This window comes from Scomber scombrus, chromosome 14 (genome assembly GCF_963691925.1).
Source record: "Scomber scombrus chromosome 14, fScoSco1.1, whole genome shotgun sequence".
Taxonomy (NCBI): Eukaryota; Metazoa; Chordata; class Actinopteri; order Scombriformes; family Scombridae; genus Scomber; species Scomber scombrus.
The window spans coordinates 9310617-9324165 of NC_084983.1; the positions used below are offsets into that span (position 1 = coordinate 9310617).

The 13549-nt window shown below is 40.1% G+C and overlaps 1 protein-coding gene across 1 annotated transcript in view; it reads right to left on the bottom strand.

Moving 5' to 3' along the window:
• Positions 1–545: 545 nt before the first annotated feature.
• Positions 546–13549, bottom strand: part of LOC133994361 (unconventional myosin-XVIIIa-like) — a 62547-nt gene continuing 49543 nt past the window's right edge. The window contains exons 40-46 of the mRNA XM_062433607.1: positions 12841–12978; positions 11983–12168; positions 11740–11879; positions 11020–11064; positions 4606–4728; positions 2632–4075; positions 546–579 (exon numbers count right to left, since the gene is read on the bottom strand). Of these exons, the coding sequence (XP_062289591.1) occupies positions 2647–4075; positions 4606–4728; positions 11020–11064; positions 11740–11879; positions 11983–12168; positions 12841–12978 (2061 nt within the window). The 3' untranslated portion in view covers positions 546–579; positions 2632–2646. The remainder of the gene's footprint in view (positions 580–2631; positions 4076–4605; positions 4729–11019; positions 11065–11739; positions 11880–11982; positions 12169–12840; positions 12979–13549) is intronic.

Sequence of the window (13549 nt, forward strand, 5' to 3'; positions counted from 1 at the left end):
GTGAAAGAGATAAGGAAAGTCTTAATAGTTGGTCAGACTTTCTTGGAGGAGTCCAGCCAGAGCGGGCTTATCTAAATCCTCTTGGCAGAGCTATCTGAATAGTCTGAGGAGAGTGCAAGAGGAGTGCTTAAATTTGCCTGAAAAGCAGCTTTTTTTAATATAAAGCAGCAGCATGGAGTTCTTCAGATAGTGCTCAACTTTCCCTGTTCTGTATTGGCTAACTTATTCAATATGTTGTGTTAAATTAAATGGAAAAAGAGAAGAAAAAAAAGCACAGTTAAGATGATAAAATGGCCAAACTAAACTATCAGAAAACAGTTTTCTCTCTGTGCCTCTTCTCTGTCGTTGCCTCTGGAAGCAGCTGGCCTCACTTTCTGGCGTGGTGGTTAAGTTGGGAGGGAAAGAATGGCATCCCTCCTGTGTGCTTGGTGTGAATGAGAGAGTTTGTGTTACGATGTGCTCTCTGCCAATGTGCCTTCACCGTCGCTCTGCCTCAGTGACTGCCTCCTGGAGTCTCTGTCTACATCTTCCTCTTCATCAGATCTGCCAAGACTCAGGTGTCTCCGGTGCACAGGAGGGCTAAAGAGGTCAACACACATACAGACACACCATTAGATCATTGCTTGGCAACATACAGTAAAAATAAAACTGAAAGGTGTAGGGAAGAAAAAAAAAGGTAAAAAGTATTTACACTTGACATGCATGAAACACTGCACAATGTTAACATATGTTAACTGTATATTAGTATGGTAAATGTCATACTCATAGCTCAGCTACAAAAGAAGTCTGTCTTCTGTGCTGTACCTTGCTTCTACCTACCACACTCATTAATGGTCTCTTAAAACTGGGGTTATACAGCCTTAGATTATGTTGTCATGACAACTCACGGCATGGCAGTCACTCAAATGCACTACTTTATTGACACATGAATTCACTGTAGAGATTTTATACATCCAGACTACTGTGAGTCATCACTGCTCTTTGATACACACCCTCAGGACAACAGGCAAAAAAAACTTCACAAATACTATAGCAACAGTCACTGCCTTCATGCAGTTTAGAATAATCCACAACCTGATACAGGTATTTCAAGCTATTAGATATGTGTATAAAGCTTAAGCATTGAACATCATTTCATAAGGCTGTTACAGCTCCCATTTGCTATTGCAAGATGTGTAAGTGTCATACATTACAGGGAACCCATAGTTGAAAATCAAAACTACAATTTATAAAACATGAGAACATGGTTAATTCAATTATTAAGACTAGAAGTAATGTGAATGTTACAACCAGCAGAATGAGCAACACATGCAAAACTACTTGGTTAATTGTAACGCTCTAATAATTACTTTCAGGTGAATTTGACTAAAGTGAGCGTGATATTGTGTTTAAATGTGTTTTCATTATATTTTGGGTTTAGCTTTTAATGCCTTGTAGCTGATTTCCAGAGAGTAGTGGTTTGGCAAATTGGTAGTGTGGAAGCTTTGTGATGGTGTTTTAGATGAATTTTTAAATGTAGGCAGAATGCTCAAAAGAAACTCTCCACTAAAACACATTTCAATTGTAAACTGTCATCCTGCAGTACTATGAAAACTATTGTTGACATAAATGTCAGTACCATCTTCAGTCCATTAAACCTGCCTTAATTCAAGCAATGAACCCATGAGCAAGTGTTCAACTGGAAACACAAACATATTTAAGGACACTTGGTCTATCCATCATAAAAAACAAACAAAAAAACCCCTCAAACGTGCTGTTTTGTATATTTTAACACACACACAGGAGGCAGAAACACTCCAAATGTCAAGTACAATTACTCTTAAAATAGCTAGGCTTTTGAAGCTCAGCGCTAAATTTATCATTTTAATTATGATGCAAAGTATCCACATCCACCAATATCAACAGTCATGTCACACCTCTTTAAACTCTTCTTGGTTAACACGTTGAAGCTAAAATTGTTGTCATTTTGTTTTTGCCTCATTGCCAACATCTGTTTGCACTTGAAGAACAGCCACAGCCAGACACTCGCCTCTCTCGTACCAACAGTATGTACTTATGACAGAATCCATTCAGAGACACATTCACAAATGCAGAGATGTAATCTGTCTTTACAAAATGAAAATAGGAGAGTAACAAATTGTCTGATGACTAGTACTTCAGCACATGCTTTCTGGTGGTTGGGAGTGGGATAAATAAACGTTAAAGCGACAAAGAGAAAAGTAACCTTTGATGAATTGAAAGGATGGATTACTGTAGCTACGCCTCTCCATCTATGTATGAGCAGTTGTTTTATAATGGTATTTAGAAATAAAACAGAAGTGACTGGATTGTGTCAGATATGCAAACTATACTGCATAATGCTTTAAAAAAAATGAAGACAAATGTTGGCAGGAGAAAAGGATAAAAATGATGGTGGCACACACTAGTAATTGGCATGAGACTTCTGAAAAATTTACCAAGGGCTTATCTAGTACAATACAAATAAACATTAGTGTATTATAAGGATTATTTACAAAGTCAGAATACAAACAAAACATTTACACAGCAAACTTAGTTAGTATGTTAAGTTAAAGATCCTGAATCCATTTCAGTTATGCCAGGCTCCTGTGTTATTATCACACCAAGCATCACCTTCATCTTTTGGTATCAGTCACTGTCAGGCCTGTAGAGGTACTTCATCACCGTGCTATCCATCTTCTTCTGCTTCTTCTTGGTTTCCTTCTTGCCAGATGCGCCTGCAGACTCTCCGTCATCAGATGGTTGTTTTGGGCCCCTTTTAACACTGCTGGAGCTGCGATATGAGATGGTGGAGCCAGAGGAAGAGGAGGAAGAGGAGGAAGAGGAGGAGGAGGAGGAGGAGGATGATGACGACTCTGAAGAGGAAGAGGAATCCTCTGACTCACTTTGCTTCTTCTTAGATCTCTTCTTGGACTTTTTGCCCTTCTTCCGCCTTGAGCTCTTTCTGCTGTGGCGATCATCAGAGGAGGAGTCGTCCGAATGAGAGATTTTACTTTTTTTATCTTTGCGACTGCGGGAGCTGCTGGTACTCATCATGCTGGACGGCCGATTTCCATAGTCCAAAGCAGACCCTGATGCAGAGCGACCCAGGCTAGATGTGCTGCAACCAAGCCCCTGGTCGTCTCCTTTCTTTCTACTGTCTTCGCTCCCTGGCCCCTTCTTATCATCCTCTTCTTCACCACTGGATTCATCAAGTTTGCTGCGCTTGAACTTAATAGGTTTGAAGGCCAGCACTTCGTTGATGGCAGCCTCCAAATCAGGGTCCAAGTAGTTGCGGTGGGAGACAGTCTTGACGTCAGATGTATCTGGCAGGTTGCCGTCTGAGGAGCGTGGTTGGGGCGGGTTGGAAAAGCTGCGACTGAGGGAGCGGGGACTGAAAGATGAAAGTCCTCCTTCACTAGAGGCCACACTCCGGGCATCATCATCATCAACATTATCTAAATGCAGGCCAAATTCACTGAGGCCACAGCTGCGGGCAAGAGACAAGCGAGAGCTACTGCGTCTCTCGTCTTTCCAAGAAGCGCTGCGATGCAGGGATCGGGGGCTAAAGCGACTCACGCTGCTGATAGTAGACTTATTGTCATCATCCATATCCACCATCCCTCTTCGGGTGGACATCCTGCTGCCAGCCACAGAGGATACCACAGAGTCCTTATCAAATTCAGGGCTGCCTCTAGAGGTCCAACGGGACTCCAAGCCCTTCCTAGCTCTGCTGGTGGCCTCAGAATAGGCCAGGGAGATGACAGAGCCTTTGTCATCTAAGTCTTCCTGTGCCTGGCTCTTCTTCCAATCCTCCTGAAGATCTCCAGACTTAGACTTGGCTTTGCGAATGGAGGTGTGGTCTGGTGTGTCAGGCTGTTCTTTGAGAGTGCTGAACAGGGAGCTTTCATCGCCTCTACCCCCTATGGAGTCTTTCAGGTTTGAACGCTTCCTGTAGCTCAAGGAACTCATGACAGACACTGATCTGTTCTGCTCTACCTCTTTCCCTTCTTTACCTCCGTCAGTTATCTTCTCCTTACCTTCCTTCACCTCTTTGACGTCTGCGTTTGCTGAATATCTAAAGGGTTACATAATAAAATTGACACAAGAGACAACCAACAGAAGCCAAAAAGGAAAAAAATCAAAAGAAATGCTTAATGATTATAATCTTCAATATCAAACTGATGAAAGGTAACTGAGAGTTCAGACTTTGATGTTGAATCTACTGTGTTATTTTCATCTTTTTCTTGGGATAAGTCAAAAGTCATGGAACGTACACAAAACCTCTGGCTATGTACAGTATCCACTTTAGAAAGTGAGGCAATCAACCAGTGAGAAGATCTATCTAAATGAGGCAGGCAGCAGGCGTGCCAACTGGCCACAGGCCACTTCAATAAATTTGACAGCAGCCACTTCCCCATTCCGCCTCCTGTCATTAGACAGATTACTGGAAGAGAGAGAGATGACACCTAATCACATGAAATACCCATCCTTCTGTTGCAAACTGCTCCAGGTAATCCTGGGCCTTTTTAAGGCTGGGAATGTGGGTGGTTTTATCACCGTGTTACATGGTTATCTGTCATGATGCAGAAGGATGGGGGCACTAACCTGGTGCTCTTTAGACTCCCCTCATCTGACAGGGTCTTGGTAGAGCCTTTGTTCTTTGAAAGCCAAGACTTAACTTCATCCACACGGTCCTCCACCTCTGAATCTGTTTCTGTTTCATCTCCGCTGCGAGGGGGGGGGGAAAAAACAGGCTTGTTTGTGAGAAGCATTTGAAATGGCAGAAATATTCATCTGAACAAGTCATTTTCTCATCTGCAAGAACAATAATGTTCCACTCAGGTGAGATAATTCCACTAAATATAAACAAACATCTTTCAACAATTTTCCTAATGAAATAAACCCCTTATAAGCTTACTGACAATTTAAAATGAATTTCGATAGATTTTAAGAATAAGAATGTAACCAAATGACTTGTTATGTGAATATTTTATGCCTTGTAACATCAGAGGAATCACACAGGAAAAATGATGGTTAGTTTTTACATATCAGTGGCTTTCTGTTAGTAATTTCACAGTTAAATTCATTCTGTTATAATAATAGTTGTTAGGATGATGCAAGGCGGTCCGGACAGGCTGAGTAAACAACAGATATATGACACAATAATATCAACATATTTAAGATGTTTTTCAACACAATGTTCAAAAGACACATTATCTAGGCAGAATGTAGACAAAGATCTTGGAGGTATAATCAACTTGTTCGGCTGCTTCTGGGCTGCTAGCATCTGTGTGGCATGTCACCTGCTCCTGGTGATTGTTATTGGAGTGGAGCCACGAGACAGCCCCGTGGCCCCGCACTTGACATAACAATCAATATACAGAGACCTGTGGATCCTGATGAAAAAGCGTGGTAGATCCCACCTGGATAAGGTCAATCCTGATTCATTTGTATCAAATCCAAAGTGAATTTTCTGAATTATGCATCCCATTGTCTGGGAAGGTTAATGTGACAAGAGAGGGTTCGGCTGAAGGAAGGTTGACTGGCATAACCTCAATAGTGCCATTGTGGTTGAAATGTGTGTGTGCAATGCATTATGTAAACAATCCTCCATTTGTTTGAGCAGATGCTGCTTCCAACCTTGGAGCTCGATACATAGTGTTTCTTGGCTACACGACGTGTGAGAGTGAATATTTACATTTCACATATACAATAGTTGTCAAACTGCATACAGTGTGTTCTAAAGGCCTGAACTGCTTTTGACTGGTGTTGCTGTGGTAAGCTCTGTCAGAGGGAATTACATCCTCCATGACATAGCAAGAAAACATATTGTAAATTTGATGACAGGGTTGTTGTAGCAGAACTGCACATTTCAGTCCCTCCGGATTAATAGCAGACATTCATCTTCACTATTATTTATAGTAGTTTTACCTACAGTAACTTTCAAAGAGTGCTTGCTTCATCAATCTGAAATATTTTCCTTGTTTATCGTGACTATAGATATATATCATCCAGTGTTTACAGACAGCTGACTGTCATTTAAAATGAGAAACAGCTATGCAGGTAAGAGATCTTTCTTCTTCCACAAGCTTATGTGCCTGAGCTTTGGAACATGCTGCTAAAGGCTTATGAGGATGAGGAGGAAACACAATATTCAAAGAGGCGTGAAACGACAGTCACACTGCTAAACGCCATCATGTGTTCACGTATCCACCTATGTAGTGTTCTCCCAATGAGCTGCGTATTGCTTCCTTTGTCACCAAGCACATGTTGTCACATATTCAGTCATGTTTTCTCACGGAACAAAGTGTCCTCTCTCCTTCCCTATCTTTTTTTTTTTTTTCTTTTGGTGGTCTGCCCAAAAGCTTTTGCGTATGGTGAGAGAGCGAGCACAGACGAGAGAAGAGAAGCCTCAGATTGTTGGACTGAATGGTATTCAGGCTTTTAAGCTTTCTAAGAGCATTAACATATTTAAGTTTCTCATCATCAACCTTACAGCCAGGCTTTTTAGAGGGAAGGTAATGATGATCCGAGAGAGACTAAATGGCCTGATTGTACCTGATTGTACTATTTTCTGCAGAAAAATGTTCCAGAGTTTGAGAGGTACTACATGAGGCAGCGAACTAAACTGTGAGCCCAGATTCAGCTATTATACGTCTACTCCCTCTCTTCTCTACTGCATTATGAATACATCTGATATCAGCCTGCTAAAAAATAAAAAAAGGTAACAGGTTCCTTAATACTAGCAAGTTGATTACACATGCTGCCCATTTTTCAACTCTGTGATGCTGTGAGTTTATAACATGACATATTATACAACAAAATACTGAGACCAGCCCACAGCAAAAAATCCACTCCTTCTGTCCCCCCTTGCTTTAACACACCAACACGCACGAAATAAAAGGTGGCTTGCAATTGAGTGCTGTGCAAATGGTGTCACAAACGATTTGTCATCGGCCCCGCACTACTTGCTAACCAGTCCTGAGGCTCGTAGATACAAACAAGCCCCAAGAATTTAGAAGTGAACATTAATCGCTTCTGACAATTGGCCTGCACTGGTTGTAAATCTTTGTCACAAATACTTTCACTCAGCATCAAATCTCGTATGGCTTGGTTCTAGCAGTTTAGCACTTGTGGTACCGACACCATATTTTTATGGTATCAATTCAATTCAGTTAATTACTGTTCATATTGGCAAGAAAAGAGCACAGGGCATCAGTTTATGTTATTAAAACAGTGTGCACGTGATGATCTACTATGCAATTCATGTTAAACTGAAGAGTAATTAGCATCTTGTTCTTAGTGTAGATGATAGCTAGGCTAACAGAGTGTTTAAAAATGCAACCTTTCCAGTCAATTCATACAATTCAATTAGATAGTTTGCACCACATACATTATATCACATTATATAACCCCTTCTTTCATTGTAGTCTGCTGCAGTCTTCAAAGGAAAGCCCATTGTAGCATTTCTTACATTATCCCCCACTACAACAACAATAATCCTGCTATTGTAACCTTTGTTTTGAAGCATTTAGTACATACATTTTTGAATAGTAATGTAAATCATCTGGAAAATCCACTTCATAATTAGAAGAAAAATCCCCTCCTCCATTATTGTTCATCCATGCTGCTAATGTAATGATGTCAAAAGATGGAAAAATACAATTAAGTAAACATGGTAAGTCATCACTCTTTTCCTTGAGTTGCAAAAAAAGAAAAGCAGAGCACTGACACACTGATGTCTGATGAAAAATGGATGACAAAAAAAAACAATAAAGCAATCAGAGGTTAAAACAGGAAATTATGGACAGGTACATCCACTACAAACTGAAGGCTACATTTATTTAATATGCTCTGATGAAGGTTTAAATTATTTAACATGCCACGAAATTGCTTCCACGGCGTAAAAAAAAAAAATCACTGAAAGAAAATAAGGTTTAGTCAGTCAAAAGAACACATTTAACATTCCCAAACAGTGAACCACAGTCATTTTATCAAGCAAGACAAGGTGAACATTCGCGTCAAAGTTAAATGTTTCACGACACTATGAAATGAGATTGGATTAGTGGGGTAGCTGCACGCATGTAAATCAGCTGAAAACGTTTCAGTAGTGCACTGTGCCATCACTGCCTTGCGCCACTTTCTGACTGCGCAGCCATGGATGTACAGGCACGGTATGCTGCATTCCTTTCACGGACAAAAGCATTTGAATTTGCACTCCAGTTTTTCCTGAGCACACGTAAGCTACCCCAACCTCACTAAGTCTGAGTAGAAACAGTACCTTGTGTTTCCATTGTCATTCTGTCTTTAGAACAGCTTTATAATTAAACTATAAATATGGATATGTCTTTCAGTAATCCTGTAGCATCTTTTATGTTAAATTGATGACGGCCGATGTTATTGCCATTAGAATGTATTTCTATGTGTGTGCAAATGCAAATTTCATTTAAGTTTATTTTCACGCTGTAGTGTAATCTCAGCCTCTATCTCTAAGTTCATATCAATCTATGAACCAAGAGAGTCCAATCTGTAAGAAAACACTGTACAGAAGTAGGAAAATGAAATATAGAGGCAATTTCAAGCTGAAAAGATGAAAACAATCTATGGGAAATTAAATCAATTTGTCAATTTAAGAGATTTCTTCCAAACTTTCAAACAGCTAATATTGGAAATTTGCTGACATATTATATTTATGTTTTGCATTCACATAGACACGTAGACACTCCTGAGAAAATCTGCAGTGTGCTCCCTATACTGACTCAGTGAGATATGGACTTGTTGCATGTGCTTTAGAAAAACCACACAGGAACAGAAGACAGATAACAAACAGCGGCGTTCAGTGCAAAACATCCTTAACCCCAGATCCAAACAAATGCACGATGATGCATGATGATGCTGTGAACGTACTAAAGGATGGTGTTTCATGCGAGATATTTATAGAGACAATGATGCAGTATTACCGCAGGTCTGTAACACTAAGCTGTTTTTCAGTTGGGTCATATTTCCCAAAGTAGTGAGACAGGCCTAAAGGAGAAAGCTGGCGCCATTTAGACTTAGTCTATTTACCATTTTAGTTTACATATTTTTTAATATTGTGCAAAGTATCCTGTATGCAAACACATTTTTCACATAAGTTTGTGTCCTCTGAAGATAGAAGAACTATGCAAGTTTTTTTGGCCTCTTCATTCAAATGGCAATCTCTAGACTAAGTGCAAACCAATGTTTTTATTACTGTAAAGCATCTACTAATGTTGATGTCACAGATAGCACTGGTACTTATGGTTTCATACCTCTCTGTGGTCTCTTTTTAAGATATCAGTGGTTATAAAGTTGGCTCGGTTCCCAATGTATTCCCCCATATAGACCAAAATAAATGTTCCAGTAAACTGTTTCTATTGTAATATTTTAAAAGACGAAAGATGTTGATAGAGAGAAATGCATCTATGACAGAGAGGCGAAGTAATCAATATGTTTATTTCCTGCTTAGTCAAAAATAAGTCCTAACAAGCCACGCCTACCACACATCTGTCTCACGCACACGAGACTTACCAGTTAATTGGAAACACCAATTAAACTGGAACACCGGCTGTTACCCAATTTGTTGGTCACTAAATGAGGAAGCAACATCTTAACTGAAGACCTTAACTGAGAGGACTGACAGATCGCATGGCTCCATGGCTGAAACTTAAGGACTTCCCTACAATGGCAGACTTGCAGGCTTTGCGAGCACATTCCCAGGAAGTCTGTTGGTGTAGCCCAAGAGATTTTCTGCAGACTCTACCAGAGAGTCCAATTGGGGTGCAGAGTTTGCCAGATTTTGGTTGGCAAAATTGTAATCCTGCAGCAATACGCTATAAAGTGATGGTGTAAAATGAAATAATAATGCTAATTATTATGATCAGTAATACAAATAAAAATGTATTGCTATAATGATATTAATAATAGGATATGCAAAATATTTACTTTAGATTTTTTTTTTTTTTTACTTTTGTTTGATAAATTAATTGATGGCATGAGGTATAATATCACTTACACACAGTTTAAGAGGCCTATAGGCTTAATAATTGGATTTGTTTACTATAATCTGCTAAACTAGACAGGCAAAGGATGATTTTTGTCCTCAATGTGAAGGTCATCAGTTGATGTGAATATAACATTAACAGTGTTTTGAGGTTCATATAAAAAGGGAAAATCTCCCTGAGCAATCTGACCAGATTTGTTGAGAGTAAAGCATCAGACCTGCACATATCAGAACTGTTAAGAACCATTCAGAAAAACACTTTCAAATCAGTTGCAGGGTAAGGAATTTCAATTTATCTCCATGGAAGCACTTGAGGTCTTAAGTTCGCATTGATATCCCTTCCCAGCTCAGCGCACTCGCAGACTTGACAGGATGACAGTGAACATGTCACGGTACGTACAACTGGACTCATCAACTGAGCGAGGGCTTATTCTGCAAGTCTGTAGGGTGGACATTTAGATTCAGCCAATTTAAATTTTGACACCAAAAGAGCGTGGCGACAAGTCAATGAGAATGCAATAGACTGGGGGCGCTGTTATACTGGCACACTGAATTAACAATATCCAAATCCATTGCCATTTGAATAGAGACCAAAAGACTGCGGCAATATGAAATACAACTGATTGAGCTTTCACTTTAATTTTTAATCAGAATAATTCAAACTGAATTGATGATTGCATTGCTACTTTGCACACTGAATTGCCGATTGCAAAATACATTACCATTTGATTAAAGAGGCCAAAAAACGTCCATAGAAAAATAAGCCCTGAAATCACCTGCAGTCACTTAGTATAAAATAAGACTTTAAGAATAGCATTTATCAGGCATGGTTTCCACTCTATTTAAAAATGTCTTCTCCTCACAGTGTTACAGTGAACAACACATACTGAAAGGATAAGGCATACTGCATTATTGTCCCATGTGGTTAGAATGGGTGAGAAAACATTCTGAAAGCAACCATAATGACAGAAACAAAAGGATGCATTTTCCAGTCTCACGTTTTGTTCTTTCTTTTCTGATATTTTGTCACCATGTCTTGCAAACTGCCAGAAGTGTGGGAGAGACACCAAAAAGGGAACAAGGGAAAAAAGAGAAACAGAGAAGGTGAGATATGCAAACAACAGTGCAAGAGAAGACTAAATGAGATAACAGCAAATAAATTCTTTCACACTCACACGCACACATAAAATAACTATCCGTTGTAACGCAGTGATTCAGTAAATCAACTCTGTTGCTGGCTCCTTCTCAAACAGAGCCAGTCATGTCTTCCTTTAAGAGGTCTTTGTTTACCTCAGTGGGCTCAGAGCTAGCATAACCCTCAACCCTTCTGCAAAGAGGGAAGAAGTAACGAAACAGGGAAAACCAGCACTGAGACAAAAGATCAGAAGCAGGGAACAGAATTAAACCATGTGAGAGGTATTTGGGGAACAGACCAAGTGTAGAGAGTGCAAAAGAGGTTCAAGAGAAACTGATGTAGGAAGATGTATGAGATAAAAAGTGAGAAGATACAAGCTGTGATTGACAGGCTACAAAAAAACCAAAAAATCTAGCTGCTCTATTTTGGAACTTTCTTGCAAGTTGTGAAGAGAATGTGTTCCGGTACTCCGGGCCTCTAGCTACAGTACAGTTTCCCCTGATGTACCAAGCACACATTATAGATTTACAGAAGCAAAGGTCATCTTTGTTCTCCTTTGCAGACAATTAAAGCTTTACTGTACCTGTTAACTAGGTCATCATTGTCATCACTCTCCATCTCATCCTCGATAGCAGCCTGCAGGTCACCTATCCTCTTGAAGGCCAGCTTAAGGTCCACTTGTAAGCTTTGATTTGCCGCCTCTAAGCTCTCTATGTCCATTTCCTGGTGAGTGGATCACAGCACAGAAGAAGCACGGTTACTTACTTTTCCTCTGATGTTAACACCAGTGGATCCTATCAAGTCTCCCAGCACCCAAAGGCCTTACCAGCTCGTGCTTCTTCCGGCTCGCCTCGGCCTCCTTTTTGGACAGCTCGCCCATTTCTTCCTTGATGTCCCGGATCTGCCTCTGCATTCGCTTATTCTGGTCTTTCTCTCTGTTTTCTGCAGCAATGCATTGGTTTCTCTCCTCTGTCATCTTTTCAAGGTTCTCCTTCAGACGACCCACCAGGCTCTGGGGAGGAGTTGAGGTGAGTTGGGCGAACTTGTTCTCACATAGGTCACATGGACAATTTTCAGCAGCTAAACTGAAGAATCTCTTTTGGCCTCTATTTAACCTCAGGTGTTTTCTGGTGTTTGCAATGATGACAACGGCATTGAAAATTGAACAGAAATGAAAAATTCACTGTGGGCAAGGTGACTGAGTACTAAGTGACCTTTCTCATGTTATGAGGATATCAATATGTCCAGATGTGAACTATCATTGACTTTCATTCATAATATATGTTTGCAGCCAAACCTGAAACAATAAGCTTCTTATACAGAACACTCAAGTTATAGTGAGTTTGCATTGCCTTTTTAGCAACACGCTGTTTAGTTGCATTCATTACTTAACACTATATATTTTATGAATAAACACCACCTTCATGTGGTCAAAATAAGTTATTGGACCTTCAACATATTTTTTACATGGTCCTGCTGCCAATTATTTATCAGAATATATTTATTCTTTGGTGGATGCTTTTCCTAACCAGCTTCTTAAAAATATGGATCTATTCAAAGGACAACAACCTTCACTTTATATTGGCTGTGCCTCTGGATAAATTGAAAATGAAATGTCAAATTTGCATTTGTAGGTTCGCAAAACATGTCTTTTACATTTCTGAGACACAGAGGATTATCTCACCTCCAAGCGTTTTATCTGTGTCTTCTCATACTCCAGCTTGGTCTCCAGCTCACGGATCTTGGCCTCTTGACGGCTCACGAGAGACTTTTCCACCATGGACTGCTCCTGAAACTCTAGTTGGCTCTGCAGGGAATGAATCTAAGGGAATACAAATAAACACACACAATCATTCCCTGCGCAGCAGTTCTTGCAGACCTCCTTCTTGACCTGCGCTTTTCAACTTCCTCTTTAGCGAGCACTACGGAATACTTTCTGCTGATGTTACGTGTACGAAAACTAAATTAATGCTCACTTTTCACCCTGTTTGTGTGAATTTAATCCAGCTTGGTAAACATAAATATTGTGCGTCGAGTCTGAATAATGAGCTCTAGATAAGCCCCCAATCTACCACAAATGGTCAATAGAAGAGCTTGTGGTTCAGGCTGAGTAGCACCGAGTCACAGTAATTTCACAGGCTTTGGGAAGGGGCTGAGCTTCATGCAAAGCACGTTTGTTCCATCTGAATCGTTTTCTCATGACTGATAAAAGGAGGAAAGATTCGTCATAACAAAAACGACCCAAAAGGCAGCATGGCACCTAATGAGGGACTTTGCATCTGAGACAAGGAGGATTTGGAGTTTTCCTTTGATATTACTAAAGAAGCCAGATTTCCCTCCTACTGGGGATGAGATAACCACTTCAAGGTCAGACGCTTCAGATTGTTATCACT